General features: G+C 33.1%; 1 protein-coding gene across 1 annotated transcript in view; it reads right to left on the minus strand.

Annotated features, from left to right (window-relative positions):
* The window catches only part of LOC132725538 (DNA topoisomerase 2-binding protein 1-A-like), a 35,234-nt gene that overhangs the window by 1,568 nt on the left and 16,135 nt on the right, over positions 1-17,531 (minus strand). Inside the window, exons 21-34 of the mRNA XM_060710670.1 lie at positions 15,745-15,828; positions 15,128-15,196; positions 14,300-14,536; positions 12,093-12,172; positions 11,019-11,053; positions 10,667-10,723; positions 10,189-10,239; positions 9,468-9,546; positions 8,946-9,102; positions 7,670-7,748; positions 6,017-6,141; positions 5,571-5,664; positions 429-535; positions 59-181 (exon numbers count right to left, since the gene is read on the minus strand). Coding sequence (XP_060566653.1) covers positions 59-181; positions 429-535; positions 5,571-5,664; positions 6,017-6,141; positions 7,670-7,748; positions 8,946-9,102; positions 9,468-9,546; positions 10,189-10,239; positions 10,667-10,723; positions 11,019-11,053; positions 12,093-12,172; positions 14,300-14,536; positions 15,128-15,196; positions 15,745-15,828 — 1,377 coding nt within the window. The remainder of the gene's footprint in view (positions 1-58; positions 182-428; positions 536-5,570; positions 5,665-6,016; positions 6,142-7,669; positions 7,749-8,945; positions 9,103-9,467; positions 9,547-10,188; positions 10,240-10,666; positions 10,724-11,018; positions 11,054-12,092; positions 12,173-14,299; positions 14,537-15,127; positions 15,197-15,744; positions 15,829-17,531) is intronic.

A 17,531-nucleotide genomic window follows, 5' to 3' on the forward strand; every position in this document is an offset into this window, starting at 1 on the left:
ATTACATAATATGCATATGAAGAAATAAATGTCACCTGTAATAAATATTAAAACTTACACGTTTCTCCTCCTGTATCTTAATCCTCCAGTCTCTAGCAGCAGCTGCCAACATTCTTACATTTGATTCCATATTCTTTACTAGACTTAGTGTACCCTCACTCCCCCACTCATAGAAATCCTCCTACAAAAACATCTCCTCACAATTATTATACCATCTTTAATATAAGATACAATGCTTTATATTACACATGTATATACTCTACTTTTAAATTTAAACATTATTTATTTATGCTGCCAGGCCAAGACTTATTTTGAACACAGAAAGTTTCCATTTCTTCACATAATTTTTATTGTCTTTTTTTGTATAAAGGTGACAAAGTAAAAGATTTTCTATGATGATATATCACAAGTAAACATTAGCACCTTACATCAACAAATCTCTGCTCTTGTCTACAGGCTTCAAAGTAAGATTTGTGCAACACCCACTTTCCTGATGCTATACTAGCTAGAAATTTCTCATTTCTCGACACCCGAGCTAAAAACAAAGCAACCGTATATGCTTCATTATGCTAGTATACTAGTTTATTCTTAATTTTCAAATTATGTATACAAAACTAAACATAAACAAGATTGCATTTGAGAAAAATGCTATGCCACCGCATTAATACAACACTAAATAGTAGTGTAGGAACAGATTTTCTTTGTTTCTATACAATTTTGAAGATTGTCATAATGCATAGATCCCTGACCTATCTAATTCTTATTATCAGATTAGTGGTTAAATCTGTTGTTAACTCAATAAAAGATCAGAGTAGGAATATATCAATGCACTTGAGTCTAGTGAATTTGGTGGTGAAGGTCATATTTCACACAGCCTAAATTTCATGACTACATCAAAGGACAACATAGTAAGACACTTTGTCAAAATCTAGGTCAGCTGAAATCAAAGTTCACTTAACATCTTAATCTGTACACATGGTTCAAATTTCATAGCTGTACATCAAAGGACAAGAAAGTAGGTCACATCATCAAAATCTAGTTCACCTGATATCAAAGTTCAATTTTACAACTAAAACTGTGCACATGGTCAAAATTTCATTGCTGTACATTAAAGGACAAGAAAGTAGGTCACTGTCCCCTTGGGCAAGGCAAAATTTTGGACCCAAGGGTTTAATTCAAAACAATCTTGATACAGGTCCACCAAACAACATTTCAAGTCAAATATCTAAGCTGTAGCTTTCTCCTATTCAGAAAAGATTTGTTTTATTTTCTGTTTTTACTATGTGAACATAATGAGAATCACTGCCCCTGGGCAGGGCCAATTTTAACACTAGGGGCATAATTAAAACAACTTTAGTAGAGAACCCATAGAATATATTATAGAGCAAACATCAAAGCTCTATGCCTTGTACCTTCAGACAAAAATATTTCTTTTTTTTTTTACTATATGTACATAGTAAAAATCAATGACTCCTGGGGGTGGGGCCAATTTTGACCCCAGGGCTATAATGTGTACAATCTTGCTAGAGGTTCACTACATAATGTTTCATGCAAAATATCTTAACTCTAGCCTTTGTAAATTTAGAGAAGGTGATTTTTTAAGTTTTTACTATATACATATAAGGAAAACCTATGGCCCATGGGGCGGGGCTAATTTTGACACAAGAGGCAAAATTTGAACAACTTTGGTAGAGTACCTATAGATGATATCATTTAACAAATATTCAAGCTCTAAGCCTTGTACCTTCAGACAATAAGATTTTTTTATTTTTTACTATATGTATATATTGAAAATCAATGACCCCGGCAGGGGCAATTTTGACCCCAAGGCTATAATTTTGCTAGAAGTTCACTTCACAATGTTTCATGCAAAATATCTAACCTCTAGCATTTGCTAGAAGAACTTTTTTTACTATAAAGTTTTTTCTATATACATATAAGGAAAACCAATGACCCCAGGGGCAGGGCCGATTTTGACCCCAGGGCTATAATTTGAACAATATGAGTAGAGGTCTACCAGACAATGCCTTATGCAAAATATCTAAGCTCTAGGCCTTTTGGGTCTTTACAAGAAGGTATTTTAAGTTTTTACTATATGTACATATAGTGAAAATCAATGACCCCCGGGGCGGAGCTGATTTTGACCCCAGGGCTATAATTTGAACAATCTTGGTAAGGGTCTATCAGACAATGCCTTATGCAAAATATCTAAGCTCTAGGCCTTTTGGGTCTTTACAAGAAGTTATTTTAAGTTTTTACTATATGTACATATAGTGAAAATCAATGACCCTCGGGGCGGGGCCAATTTTGACCCCAGGGTTATTATTTGAATAATCTTGGTAGAGGTCTACCAGACAATGCCTTATGCAAAATATCTAAGCTCTAGGCCTTTTGGGTCTTTACAAGAAGTTATTTTAAGTTTTTACTATATGTACATATAGTGAAAATCAATGACCCCCGGGCGGGGCCGATTTTGACCCCAGGGCTATAATTTGAACAATCTTGGTAGAGGTCTACCAGACAATGCCTTATGCAAAATATCTAAGCTCTAGGCCTTTTGGGTCTTTACAAGAAGATTTTTTAAATTTATTCTTATAATTCCTTTTGGTTGCCATGGCAACCAGATTTCTGCATGGAATGAAATTCTTTGAACAACTTTGGAAGCCCTTCACCCAAGGATCAATCCTGCCAAGTTTGGTTGAAATTGGACAAGTGGTTTTTCACAAGAAGATTTTTTAAGTTCACTATATAATCTATATAACACACACACACACACACACAAACAAACACACAGGTGAATCGCTATATGCCACCGCATCGCAGATGCTGCGGTGGCATAACTAGAACTATCACTAAATGTGATTAATACCCCTACAAGTCTGCTTCGGAAATGAGGATGTTACTAGTAACAGAATACCTTGTAATATAATTGAAACATAGAGTTATGGTTGTGGGCAATTAAAGATAATTCATGTATGTTGCATTTCCTTTCAATAAGGTTAGCCATTGATAAAGTTTAATTGAATTACTCTGTAATAAGTCCAGAAAGACAAAGAAAAAGAACAAAAGGCAATAACTCTATAAATACTGAAGATAGAGTTATAGTTCTTGTGCACTGCACTTCCTCTTATTGTGCTTGACCATTGTATGAAGTTGTTTTGAATTCTAACCAGTAAGTCTTCCAAGTTATGCTCCGGACAAGGAAAAGAATCAAAGGGCAGTAACTCTGTATTTTGTCAAAATGGAGTTATGGCTCTTGTGCACTGCACTTCCTTTTAATGTTCTTGACAACTGTATGTAGTTGTACTGAATTCCAAACAGTAGTTTTCAAGTTATGCTCTGGACAAGGAAAAGTAACAAAGGGCAATAACTCTGTAATTAGTCAAGATGGAGTTATGGTTCTTGTGCACTGCACTTCCCCTTATTGTGCTACCCCATTGTATGAAGTTGTTTTGAATTCCAACCAGTAGTTTTCAAGTCATGCTCTGGACAAGGAAAAGTAACGAAGGACAGTAACTCTATAAATAGTCAAGATGGAGTTATGGTTCTTATGCACTGCACTTCCTCTCAATGTGCTTGACCATTGTATGAAGTTATAATGAATTCCAACAATAAGTCTTCAAGTTATGGTCCGGACAAAAGAAAGCAATGGAAAAGTAACAAAGGGCAATAACTCTGTAATTAGTCAAGATGGAGTTATGGTTCTTGTGCACTGCAATTCCCCTTATTGTGCTTGGCCATTGTATGAAGTTGTTTTGAATTCCAACCAGTAGTTTTAAAGTCATGCTCCGGACAAGGAAAAGAAACAAAGGGCAGTAACTCTGTAATAAGTCAAAATGGAGTTACGGTTCTTGTGCACTGCACTTCCTCTCAATGTGCTGGACCATTGTATGAAGTTATAATGAATTGCAACAATTAGTCTTCAAGTTATGGTCCGAACAAAAGAAAGCAATGGAAAAGTAACAAAGGGCAATAACTCTGTAATTACTTTAGAAAGAGTTATGGTTCTTGTGCAGTGCACTTCCTCTCAATGTGCTTGACCATTGTATGTAGTTATATTGAATTCCAACCATTAGTCTTCAAGTTATGGTCTGGACAAAAAAAGAAGGCAATGGAAAAGCAACAAAGGGCAATAACTCTGTTATTACTTTAGATAGAGTTATGGTTCTTGTGCACTGCACTTCCTCTCAATGTGCTTGACCATTGTATGTAGTTATATTAAATTCCAACCATTAGTCTTCAAGTTATACTCCGGACAAGGAAAATGCAACGGACATCTGGACCGACCGCCCGGTTGACTCCTATATACCCTCCAAACTTCGTTTTTGGGGGTATAATAAAAACATCTATTTCTTACTATTATCAAAAATTAATCTGCTTCAAACCAGTCTGGGCAGTTTTGAACAAAGGTTCACGTTAATCAGGTTATGCAGCAACATTCTATTTATGTACTATTCAAACACACATATGAAGCCAGGACACAACACAGTCAGTCCTCCTTGCATTACATCAGGACAGCTTCTACACATGAAAGAGGTGAGTATGTGGTAACTTAGTTGTATTAATCCTGTGATTATATGGGGTTAACGCACGTTTTTCCGTGTTATAACATCTGCAGAGTCCCGAGGAACGGTTGGTGCCCGAGCCCGGTAGGGCGAGGGCTCCAACAGTTCCGAGGGACTCTGCAGACTTTATAACACAAAATAAACATGCGTTGACGCTATTATAGCATAATATTCTAAAACAGATTCGTGATGTATAATATATATAAAACACAAACATTAAATCCTTGTGCTTGAACGGTATTTATCCAACTCTACATGCTTTACGTATGCGTTTTATTTTTCCGGGCCAACAACTTGAGAACCGAACAAAATTTCCAATTTTAATTGATTTAACAAAGTTTAACTTTGGAGATATATTAACATAAGAAAAACATATCATTACTCTACCAAAGACAAAACAGGCGCCTCAGAAATTCCTAGAATGGTTATAGATTGGCGGTAGGAAAAAGATCAGTGACATCAGATTCAATTTCAGAATCGGTTTTTTAAGCACGCAAGTTTAAAAAAAAATCAGGCATAAAACATTATTCTCTCAAAGAAACATACAGAACATTTATCAATATAAACGTCAATAAAACAACGTTTTCTTATATTCATTTTGTGCTTTCCATTTTTGTAAGTTAATCGGGGGATTTTAAACTGACTGACAGATTCTATTTGTTTACATTGACAACTGTCCGTTTCTAAGAAAGGGCGACAACCAAGATAAGCGGCGATGTCTATACGCTGTATTGCCGGCATTATTACTTGAATATGCGACCGAGGCCCTTGAATTAATAATTCCAATATAACAAGAGCACATGACTCTGGCAAACAGGCCAAATCGTCATTATTTGTTTGTTTTCTGGGCCCTGCATGTATTGCGCATAGGTAAAACCGGGCTATAACAAGAGCGCGTGACTATGTTAACGCATGGTTTTGGTCCCATTATAACATGGGCAAAAGAGGGAATAATAGCCGATTTTATGCTATAATAGACAATATTTATATAATGAGATAACTTACTGATCACAAGATGTGTACATTTATCATCAAACATGCCCGTATCTAACACAGTTCCTCCCAATTGTTCTATAAGGGCACCATAATCATCACGTTCCTGGATAGTAAATATACATATGTACGGTATCTATAACACACACCATAGAATGTTATCTTGCTAACTACATGTATTACATGCACAAATATGACCCATGTGAAGAAAATCCATATTGTATCCACATGTCAACAGGAATGATATTGCTGACAATTAAGTTTAAATATTAGGAGGTATATAAATGGATTCTTGACATAATAATTATGTTAGACTCACGTAGTATTTACTAGAATGTAACACACTTGATATTTTCAAGCCTGCAGAGATTCTGACCTAGCCAAATATATTTTAGTTGATTAAACATAAAACTAATGTTTGACAAAATACTTGTGGCAAGTACATTTTAAAAACTTACAGGTCCTAACATTCCAGATAGCATGAACACAGGTGGGGGTTTCTGTACAACTTCTACTTCTTGTTGCTCTAATTCAACAGCCTTTGGTGGTGTTACCTTGCTAGACTTGTTTGAAGTTGGGAAAGCTGAAAAACATTATCAAAATCATTATACATTAATCCAACAACTATATGGAAAATTTTTAATAAAGGATTTTAATTTAACCATCTTTTCTCACCTCACGTCTAAGCTATCTTTTGTCAGGTCTTAACCATCTTTTTGTCAGATCTAAGTCATCTTCTGTCAAATATAATCTATCTTTTGTCAGATCTAAGTAATATTCTTTTAAGTTTATTCAATCTTTTGGCAGATATAAGCCATCTTTTGTCAAATATAAGTCATCTTTTGTCAGATTTAAACCATCTTTTGTCAAGTATAAGTCATCTCTTGTCATATTTAAACCATCTTTTGTTAAATTTAAGACATCTTTTGTCATATTTAAGACATCTTTTCTCAAGTATAAGTCATCTCTTGTCATATTTAAGCCATCTTTTGTCAAGTATAAGTCATCTTTTGTTAAATTTAAGCCATCGTATGTCAGATTAAATCAATCTTTTGTCAAGTATAAGTCATCTTTTGTCAGATTTAAAGGGAGACAGAGGCAAAATTTTCATATCTTAGTTCTGAATTTTCAATCATTAATCTGTAATTGCCCTCAAAATGAATATATTAGACAGTCAAAGGAACAAAACTTTTCTCCGTATAAAGAATAAAATGGTGATTTCCTAACTTGACCCGCGTTGGTCAGGTTAGAGTGCTAGGATTTCAAAATAGCTATCAAAGTACTCTCTGGAAACCTTAAAGAACATGTCAAATGAATGACTTAGACTTGTTTCAATCATACAATATCCATAATATCTGTTATTGTAATTTCAATGGTTTGTTCAAGTCAAAATTCTATTGGCGTCTAAATTTTGTTCAACATATATATTTACGCTTTAAAACCAAAATATATAGAATTTAAACAGAAATTCATGCTGAAACTTCAAGAAATGTCACTTTAGCATGAATTGAGTACATAAAATCATTTTGATATTTTTGTATTTATTTTGTCTGAATATCCCTTTAAGCCAAGTTTTGTCAAGTATAAGTCATATTTTATTAGATTTAAACCATCTTTTGTCAAATATAAGTCATTTTTTGTCAGATTTAAACCATCTTTTGTCAGCTATAAGTCATATTTTGTTATATTTAAGCCATCTTTTGTCAGGTATAAGTTATATTTTGTCATATTTAAGGTTTTTTGTCAATACTAAGTCATTTTTTGTCAGATTTAAGGTTGTTATTTTGTTAATATTAAGCCATCTTTTGTCCGATTTAAGCTTTGTCAATATTAAGCCTTAAAACATATTCTGACAGGAAGTATCAGACTAATGGTCTAAAATGGGTTGGATTTGCACTAGTTTTAATCATGATTCAATCATAAATTGGTAAACAGTAATCTAATAAGTTTTCTTAGAATCCCAACCAATACAAACCTGATATTGCCAACATGTTCCCAAAAAATTATATTCAGTAAAAGGAAAACAAAATTGTTTCAGAAAATCATGCTGCACCGAAATCTCAGTACAGATATAATCTGTGGTGACCTAAAATTATTATTTCTACACCTACCAATTGATGGCCCTTCTGGTGTAGGGGTCTTCTTCCTTCCACTGTTGCCAACAGGTCTTGGTGTGGTATTCTCTTGAATCTTAAATTATATTATATTTATATATTACAGTATTTAATAAACATTTTGAGAAAATATTTACAGGATACAACACTATATTCTGGCCATATAAAAATTGGCAGAGCAATTGTTTGTATTGTGATAAAGTACCTAATTTTGTGAAATCGCACATACATAAATCATCAGTAATAATTGGCTTGGGAACATTTTATAAATACATTGTGCTTAAACCAGGGATTTGTGCTTGTCCATATGGTGTTTACTGGTGGTGTGGGTAATCAAACCAAACACACACATGGGTGACAATCTACGGTAAATTTTTTTGAAAGATGACCATAAAGGTATAAAAACACCTCCTTTAAACGAAGTTTAAAGTTTTTACAAAATGCATAACAACCTGTTCCGTAACCCAAACCTATCAATTTTGTTAAATTTTCAGGCATTAGATTTTGAAACAACTTAGCTATTAAACATAACAGGAAACGCTCATGAAATCTGTCAACAGGTGTGATGGTAAAATATCAGCCAATGAGCTTATTGCATTCATGATCATCAATCATATATTGATTATATATTCCCCACACTCATAAATTATCACATTTACAAACTGACAAGAAAGTTTGATGTTTAATATACAGAAAAAAAAATTAAACACTAAATACAAATATAGCTAAAGTGTACTCTACATCAATACATCACTTTGCTATGTTACTGTGACATTTTGTGCTATAAAATAAGTGAGATTTGCAATGTGTCAATTTTAACTGTTAGATCAATATAGTCTATTACAGGACATACCCCCACCCAGGGGCCAAAGTCAGTTCACAGTTCCATTTTTGAATGCAGGGAGTGTCCATTTAACAAATTGAGTAAATTAAGGTTAATAAATGTTATGGTCTTTGAACTAGTCAAGCTTGTCAGCTACATGCAGTTTTAAAAATTGGTCCACCATTAAAGTATGCTTTACAATAAAACATTTCAAGAAAATGCCTTGGTTTACTTACATTCTTTCATTTTCTTAAAGAAGCAATATAGATCATTATACAAACAATGTATTTTTTAATGTTATCCTATTTTGTTGCAGCTTTCAGGTGTAACATGTACTCTGTGACAAATACAATTTCCTGTCTAACATAATCAATGATAAAAGCATGGATGTGGGGGAAAGTGAGTAAGAAATGGGGGTTGGGGTTAAGAAGGGGCTGGAAATGGACATACAAGTTGTTGCTCTCCAAACGGAGGTACAGGAACTTCTGTCTCATTGTCAGATTCCGAGTACTGGGCATCCTCGTCATCCATGCCGTACATGCCACCAACTTCCTGTGTCGGACTGTTGGCACGCTCCAACTTATGAGCCAATTTTGCTTGCTCCAGTCTGAAAAACAGATTCTTACTCTATACAATTTAATCCAGACGTTGGCTTTTTTAAAGTGCAAAAATATCAATATTATCAGTATACAAGTACTGAGTTAAAATGCATACATATATGTAAGCCAAAAAAGATCATAATGGTAAACAGTGTAATTAGTTCAACGACCTCCTACATAACTCTCAACATTTTTATATTTTTAGCATAATTGATATGATGAAATTTCTCTACATGCTTCCTGTTAGACGTAAATTATAAAAATATAGATCATCAGGTTAACTAGTAATTGCCTGGGGCATGCACTGAAAAGTCAAACACTTCAACATCTCAACCATCGAAGCTCAATCTTTCTATTGTACAACTATGTTTACCTGCTCATTGGATCATCCCAACTGACATGCACGGACTGTGACGGCGCCACTTCAGCTGCATTTTTTTCTTCTTCAGCTTCTAAAATACAGATTCACAAATACTTCAAACACAATACATGATATTTAATTACAACCTAAACCTTTGACCTGATGAATTTGCATAATGGACTAGTCCTGCTTGAAATGCACATATAAACAGTTCAATAGTAATGGAGGGATGGCTTTCTCACATGAAAGAATTCAAGCGCTGGCATGGATTGAACCTACAGCAGTGAGAGGCAAGTGGTTTGAAGTCAACAACCTTAACCACTCGACCACAGATGCCCCATGGGAAATTCTTACATAAGCCTTATATAACAATATATCTATGTCAGTAATTACATTAAACTAATTCTCAAATTTTATTCACATTATGTATATATATGTTATCAAACATAATATATCCTATGAAAATAACAGGTAAAGAAATACATGCATTATTGGCTCCTAAATATACAGCTATAAAGTTTATGTAATTATGTTAGACCTTAAGGTGCTGAATTTCTTAAATTTTGGAAACTGTGCAATTATCAATATTTGGAATATAAGGATGGAAATTTTAGCCAACAATGTAGAGTAAGACTACATGACAGTACAGGCAGACCTGGCTCTATACTAGTGGTAACCGCTAATCACATTCGGTGCTTGTTGGATAAAACAAAATATTTTAGCATATATTTACCATCAGCCATGCTTCTTAAACTTCTACTACTTGAATTCCTCTGTATATTCTCTGTAGGAAACAAAAACCAAAATTAATATAACACTCTTTACAAAGTTTTATAAACATGATTAAACATCAATCCTGACTGTAATTAGGCTATTTAGCAACAATCAGACTGCATGGTTATATAGGCTAGCATAGCTCTATATTGGTGGCAAAGAAGATTCTGTAGTATTATTGCCACATTGTGTCAAACAGAAACAAGTTTAATGTGCATTTTGACCAATGAAAAAAAGTGTGACAGGTCTTGCATCTATCAGATACAAATATAATGACAGTATCAGGAGCAATATGTTTTATATTACAGTCAAGAATCACAGATCATGAAAAAATTATTACTAAATACTCCAAATAAAACAAGGACCTGTTCTGCACTGAACATTATTTTTCCATAAAAAAATTTTTTCAAAGAAAAATTCAAAGATAAAAGTATAACCTTGTGTTCTTCGCTTGGAACCGGACTGGTCCTCTGGGGTTCCAACCTGACCACTACCTGTTCAGATAAAAACCATATAAAAATTATTCAAGCTAACCAAGTATTATTTATCTGAGAAACGAAATACAATGTAGATATATAAATTTTTTATAACATGAAAATATGAGAGGTGTTTGTATCCTGATTAAATTTTATTTTAGCTTCAAGTAAATTTGATGACTATTCATATTCCATAACATGTCTATAGATATAAATGTATCGTGGCACAAGTTACGACTTATTACGACTGTCTCAACATTTTATACGTAAACAAGAGTGTGACTCAGTGATTACCCCTGATATAAATACTTACAATTTAGTTTCTTGCTTTTTCTTCTTTTCTTTCCCCTATTGATCAGAAAAAAAAAATATGTTCAAAAGGAAAGATTCAGTAAATCCTTCAAAATAAAAAATGTTATTTCTATCATCTAAAAATCAAATTTTGCAGAAACTCATTTCATCCATCTGAAGGCTATTTGCTCAGCATCCTATAGATTGACTTTCATTGAGTTTAATCTCCCTGTAATAAACAGGGTGGCAAAATTTAATCTTTGCACAACCGATAGTTGGCACTTCACAAACTGACCACATGAATTTTTTTTATATATATTCAAAGTAATACAACAAATATTTGGGTACTATTTTAATCATAAAAAAATTTACTTAAATACTGTTTAAATGGGAAACTTTATTTTTATTACCCATCCATAACTTTTCCCTATTTTTCTTGGGTAAAACAAAGTGAATCAGAGAAAAATGGACTTTTCATTACCTCCCTTTTCTATTTTGATTAACCTTATATGTATTACCTCCCTTCTTATAGGTAGACAACAAGTTACTGAAATTTCATAATTATCACATAATTTGACCAAACATGTGTAAAAAGGAACTGAAATGATTTTCTCATACAAATACAATTGATTTCTCTTCAAATAATGAAATGACTTTCAGCCTAATCACATTTTAATTTAAAATAATTATTATCAGCTCTAACAACACAAAAACTTGACTGTATGCTGCATGTATTTTTTTTTCTGTTTTGAATAAAATATGTGCATAATAAACCTTATGAATAACAAAATTCAAATAAATGAATTTAGCAAGTAACAGTGTAGAGGCAGGTCATACTGTACTACGTGGATGTGTGGATGTGAAAGCTGCCTCGGTCCTCAAGAACATTTCAATGTCACTTGTAACATTCAAATGGTTAGAAACTTTCACATACTGATAATGCTGATAGGAAAAGTATTATTATCTAGATATATGGCAGAGACCTTATATTACCTTATTTTATTAGGTATATTAATTTTTTCTCTTTTCAATTTTTGAATTTAGATAAGTAACATTTCAAGTCAAAGGGAGGTAATTCATTATTAAGTTTGATTACTTGGACATGACATCTTCCAGCTGTTTTGAGAGCACTTCTCTCATCTCCAGCGAGCCACCTGCTTCTGCCACATTGTCTTCCTATAAAAATGTTACACAGATTTTAACAATAAGATGGACAAAAAATCTGGAAATACAAAGATTTTTTAAACAAGAGGGCCATGATGGCCCAAAGTCGCTCACCTGTATATAGGCCCCTGGAGCGGGGCCAGTTTTAACCCCAGGGCTTTTTATTTGAACAAACTTGGTTGTATATATATATATATATGTATGTATGTATATATGTATGTATATATATATATATATATATATATATATATATATATATATATATATATATATATATACATAATATGTATATATATATATAATATATATATATACATATATATATATACATAATATGTATATATATATATATATATATATATATATATATATATATATATATATATATATAAATATTAAATATATATGTGTATATATATAATATGTATATATCTAAAAAAAAAAAGTCAAGTTAATGAATGACCCCCGGGGCAGGGCCAATTTTGACCCCAGGGCTTTTATTTGAACAAACTTGGTAGACACCCATGAGAACATGTTTCATGCTAAATATCTTAGCTCTAGCTCTTTGAGTTCTTTAAAAGAAGATTTTTTAAGTTTTTACTATATGCACATAGGGAAAATCAATGTCCCCCGGGGGCGGGGCTAATTTTGACCCTAGGGCTTTTATTTGAACAAACTTTGTAGACACTCATTAGAAGATGTTTCATGCTAAATATCTTAGCTCTAGCTCTTTGGGTTCTTTAAAAGAAGATTTTTTAAGTTTTAACTATATGCATATAGGGAAAATCAAAGACACCCTGGGGCGGGGCCAATTTTGACCCTAGGGCTTTTATTTGAACAAACTTGGTAGACACTCACTAGAAGATGTTTCATGCTTTATATCTAAACACTAGCTATCTGGGTTTTTTCAAAGAAGATTTTTAAGTTTTTGCTATACACAGTCATATAAGGAAAATCAATGACCCCCGGGGCGGGGCCAATTTTGACCCCAGGGCTTTGATTTGAACAAACTTTGTAGACACTCACTAGAAGATGTTTCATGCTTAATAGCTAAACTCCAGCTATTTGGGTTTTTTTAAAGAAGATTTTTTTTAAGTTTTTGCTATACACATATAAGGAAAATCAATGACCCCCGGGGCGGAGCCAATTTTGACCCCAGGGCTTTTATTTGAACAAACTTGGTAGACACCTATTAGAACATGTTTCATGCTAAATATCTTAGCTCTAGCTCTTTGAGTTCTTTAAAAGAAGATTTTTTAAGTTTTTACTATATGCATATAGGGAAAATCAATGACCCCCTGGGGCGGGGCCAATTTTGACCCTAGGGCTTTGATTTGAACAAACTTGGTAGGCACTCATTAGAAGATGTTTCATGCCAAATATCTAAGCTCTAGCTCTTACGGTTTTTTTAGAAGAAGATTTTTTAAGTTTTTCTTATTGGTTGCCATGGCAACCAGAGTTTTTTAATGGAATTTAAATTTTTTGAACAACTTTGAAAGGGGTCCACCTAAGGATCATTTCTGTAAAGTTTGGTTGCAATTGGCCATGTAGTTTAGGAGGAGATGTTGTTTGAAAAGTTTGACGCCATTTTTTGAAGGACGCACGACGCACGCAGAGTGATGACAAAAGCTCACCTTTGAGCACTTCGTGCTCAGGTGAGCTAAAAAGGCAAGGAATATCATCAATATGAACAAGAAATATCAAAAGCGGAATCTTAATAATGCTAAAATATATATACATTTGTGTACATGTATTATTATAATGGAATCTGTTGACTGTTAACAATTACAATTCATACTATTTGATAATGATGAAAATGTAATTCTGTTTAATAAAGTTTATGTCCTAAATCAGTTTTAAAATGTTCATGTCCTAAATATTTGATATCTTAAGAATGAAATAAACAATGCAAAAAAAAATCTTGTAAATAAAAAAAATATACAGAATATAAAAATAAAATCTTGTACAGAAAAAAAAACAACAACATAATATAGTCAGTGGGTGAACAACACCTCTATATCTTGTAGCGTTTTCATCTCACACTATTAGAATATCACAGTGAGCCTAAATTAAGTATAAACTTTGACAAATCTGAAATTTAAATTCATGAAAAATGACTTAACACAACACCATAATTACCTTTTTATCTTCCTCTGAAGAGCTTTTATTTTCTGGACTTTTAAGATCTTTTTCTAATGTTATTTTTGGTATATCAGCTAATGCTTTAACTGGTCCCTTTTTGACATTTTCTCCCTCATCATCACCCTGTATAACTATTGACTGTTTAGCTGGTGGCGCCACCTCTGTTTTTGTGTTTGCTACTCTTCTACTACTACGTGGTGTTCTCATCGGTGTTCTTCGTGTTGATACAACAGACTTGAGTAATACAACAGCAAGGAAATAAAACCATATCAGTAACACTTTCAAATTTCAATTACAATATACAAAATATACTCAGATCTTAAATAACATACTTACTTCATAATTAAAGATCCTGTAACTCAATTTTTTTAAATGGTTTTATATCATTTAATATGATGCTCAAATGGAGATTTATCAATATTATAAGTTCCAAAAAGTATTATTTTTAGATATTACCGATTTAAATTTCATGTAAATAAAGGGAGGTAATTAGAAATTTATTTTCGATGAAGTCTAAGCCAAATTTTTTAATAAGAAATGAATGCATATATTCTAATGAATACTTATAATGTGTATAAACATTTGCAGTACATGTTTCACATATTCTTGGATGTTTGGAAATTGGTTTAGAAGAATAATAATAAACATATATAAAATTTCACTTAGAAGTTGTTACATCCTTAATTGCAACATACAGGATGATGGATCTTTAAACAAAAAATAGTTTGCTACTTATATAAAAAGCATTGTGGACAAAGAACAGAAAAAATCTGGTAAAAGACTACTATGAAGAAAAACAGCTAAAATATCATAGATCAAACTTACCAGAGAAAGATTTGGGTTGAATGTATGTGGAAATAAAGTCTCATCAACTTTGGCATTCTGTTCTTTACACTGAAATTTACACACAAATAAGGATCAAAATGAAATTGTTTTCAGCCATTGGCATTAAAAAACAATGATCTTCAGAAATTTATCTTACAAATTTAAATCTTTCAGCACACAGTCTTTTGCAAAATCAATTGTGATTTTGATCACACTTAACCATTCTCACTGATCAAACTAACTGACCCATTCTGAACATGTCCCCCCCCCGTGCCAAATACAGAATTTCCAAGTCACCAGTACTTATTTTAATCATATCTATTTCAGCTTGAAAGAATTCACTATCTCAGGGTTGATTCAGAGAAAAAGCCACATGATGTAAACATTTTTGAAATGGACTATCTGTTACAGTTATTTATTGCCAACATAAACTATTTTGAATACTTTATTTATTTTGCCAAGGTTTATATCAACAAGCTACATTCAATTCAATTCAGTATGACTGATACTCATCTAGAGCCATATTTCCTATGATTCTGTTCTAAACATGAATATAGTAAATGCTTCATGTGTTACAGGAATATAAATCTGAAAACATCTACAAACAACAATCTCACCATGTAAAGCCAATGTGGAGACACTATTTTCATCCCACTAGCCTTCGCATGCTTGAATTCTCTAGATGTATCATTTTGACGACCCTGAAACAAAAGTAAACATTTTACATGAACAAATTACACAAGGTGTCCGCAAGAACTCAAATACATTTTGTTTGTTTGTTTGTTTCATTTTACGCCTTTTTCCAACAGTATTTCAGTCATATAGGAGGGTAGTTTCCTAACCATCGTTCCTGGAGAGTTACACCAGTACTAGACTACCTTCCTCCGAGCTAAACTACCAAAGCATCTCCCGGAGATCGAACCCACGCCAGAGAGGTAACTGGATTAGTAGTCATTGACTCTAACCCCTCGACCACGGAGGCGGTACTCAATTATGTACACTGTGAAAGACAGAAAGAATCAATAAACACTGAAAAGCAAACAAGCTTGCATTCGAGAAAAATGCTATGCCACCGCATTAATACAACACTAAATAGTAGTGTAGGAACAAATTTTTTTTTTGTTTCTATACAATTTTGAAGATTGTCAAAATGCATAGATCCCTGACCTATTTAATTCTTATTATCAGATTAGTGGTTAAATCTGTTGTTAACTCAATAAAAGATCAGAGTAGGAATATATCAATGCACTCGAGTCTAGTGAATTTGGTGGGAAGGTCATATTTCACACAGCCTAAATTTCATGACTACATCAAAGGACAACACAGTTAGACACTTTGTCAAAATCTAGGTCAGCTGAAATCAAAGTTCACTTTACATCTTAATCTAAGCACATGGTTCAAATTTCATAGCTGTTCATCAAAGGACAAGAAAGTAGGTCACATCATCAAAATCTAGGTCACCTGATATCAAAGTTCAATTTTACAACTAAAACTGTGCACATGGTCAAAATTTCATTGCTGTACATCAAAGGACAAGAAAGTAGGTCACTGTCCCCTTGGGCAAGGCAAAATTTTGGACCCAAGGGTTTAATTCAAAACAATCTTGATACAGGTCCACCAAACAACATTTCAAGTCAAAAATCTAAGCTGTAGCTTTCTCCCATTCAGAAAACATTTGTTTTATTTTCTGTTTTACTATGTGTACATAATGAGAATTACTGCCCCCGGGCAGGGCCAATTTTAACACCAGGGAAAAATTTTAACAACTTTGGTAGAGGACCTATAGATGATATTATATAGCAAACATCAAAGCTCTATGCCTTGTACCTTCAGACAAAAATATTTTTTATTTTTTTACTATATGTACATAATGAAAATCAATGACCCCCGGAGCAGAACCAATTTTGACCCCAGGGCTATAATTTGAACAATCTTGGTAAAGGTTCACTTCACAAAGTCTCATGCCATATATTTAACCTGTAGCCTTTGTCAATTCAGAATACATATAAGGAAAACCTATGGCCCCCGGGGCAAGCTAATTTTGACACTAGAGGCAAAATTTGAACTACTTTGGTAGAGTACATATAGATGATATCATTTTACAAATATTAAAGCTCTTAGCCTTGTACCTTCAGACAATAAGATTTTTTGATTTTTTACTATATATATATACATTGAAAATCAATGACCCCCCCCGGGCGGGGGCAATTTTGACCCCAGGGCTATAATTTGAACAATCTTGCTAGAAGTTCACTTCACAATGTTTCATGCAAAATATCTAACCTCTAGCATTTGTTAATTGCTAAAAGAAATTTTTTTAAAGTTTTTACTATAAGTTTTCACTATATACATATAAGGAAAACCAATGACCCCCGGGGCGGGGCTGATTTTGACCCTAGGGCTA

The sequence above is a fragment of the Ruditapes philippinarum genome, unplaced genomic scaffold (genome assembly GCF_026571515.1).
Source record: "Ruditapes philippinarum isolate M1 unplaced genomic scaffold, ASM2657151v2 ctg1021_1_1_1_1, whole genome shotgun sequence".
NCBI classification, from domain to species: Eukaryota; Metazoa; Mollusca; class Bivalvia; order Venerida; family Veneridae; genus Ruditapes; species Ruditapes philippinarum.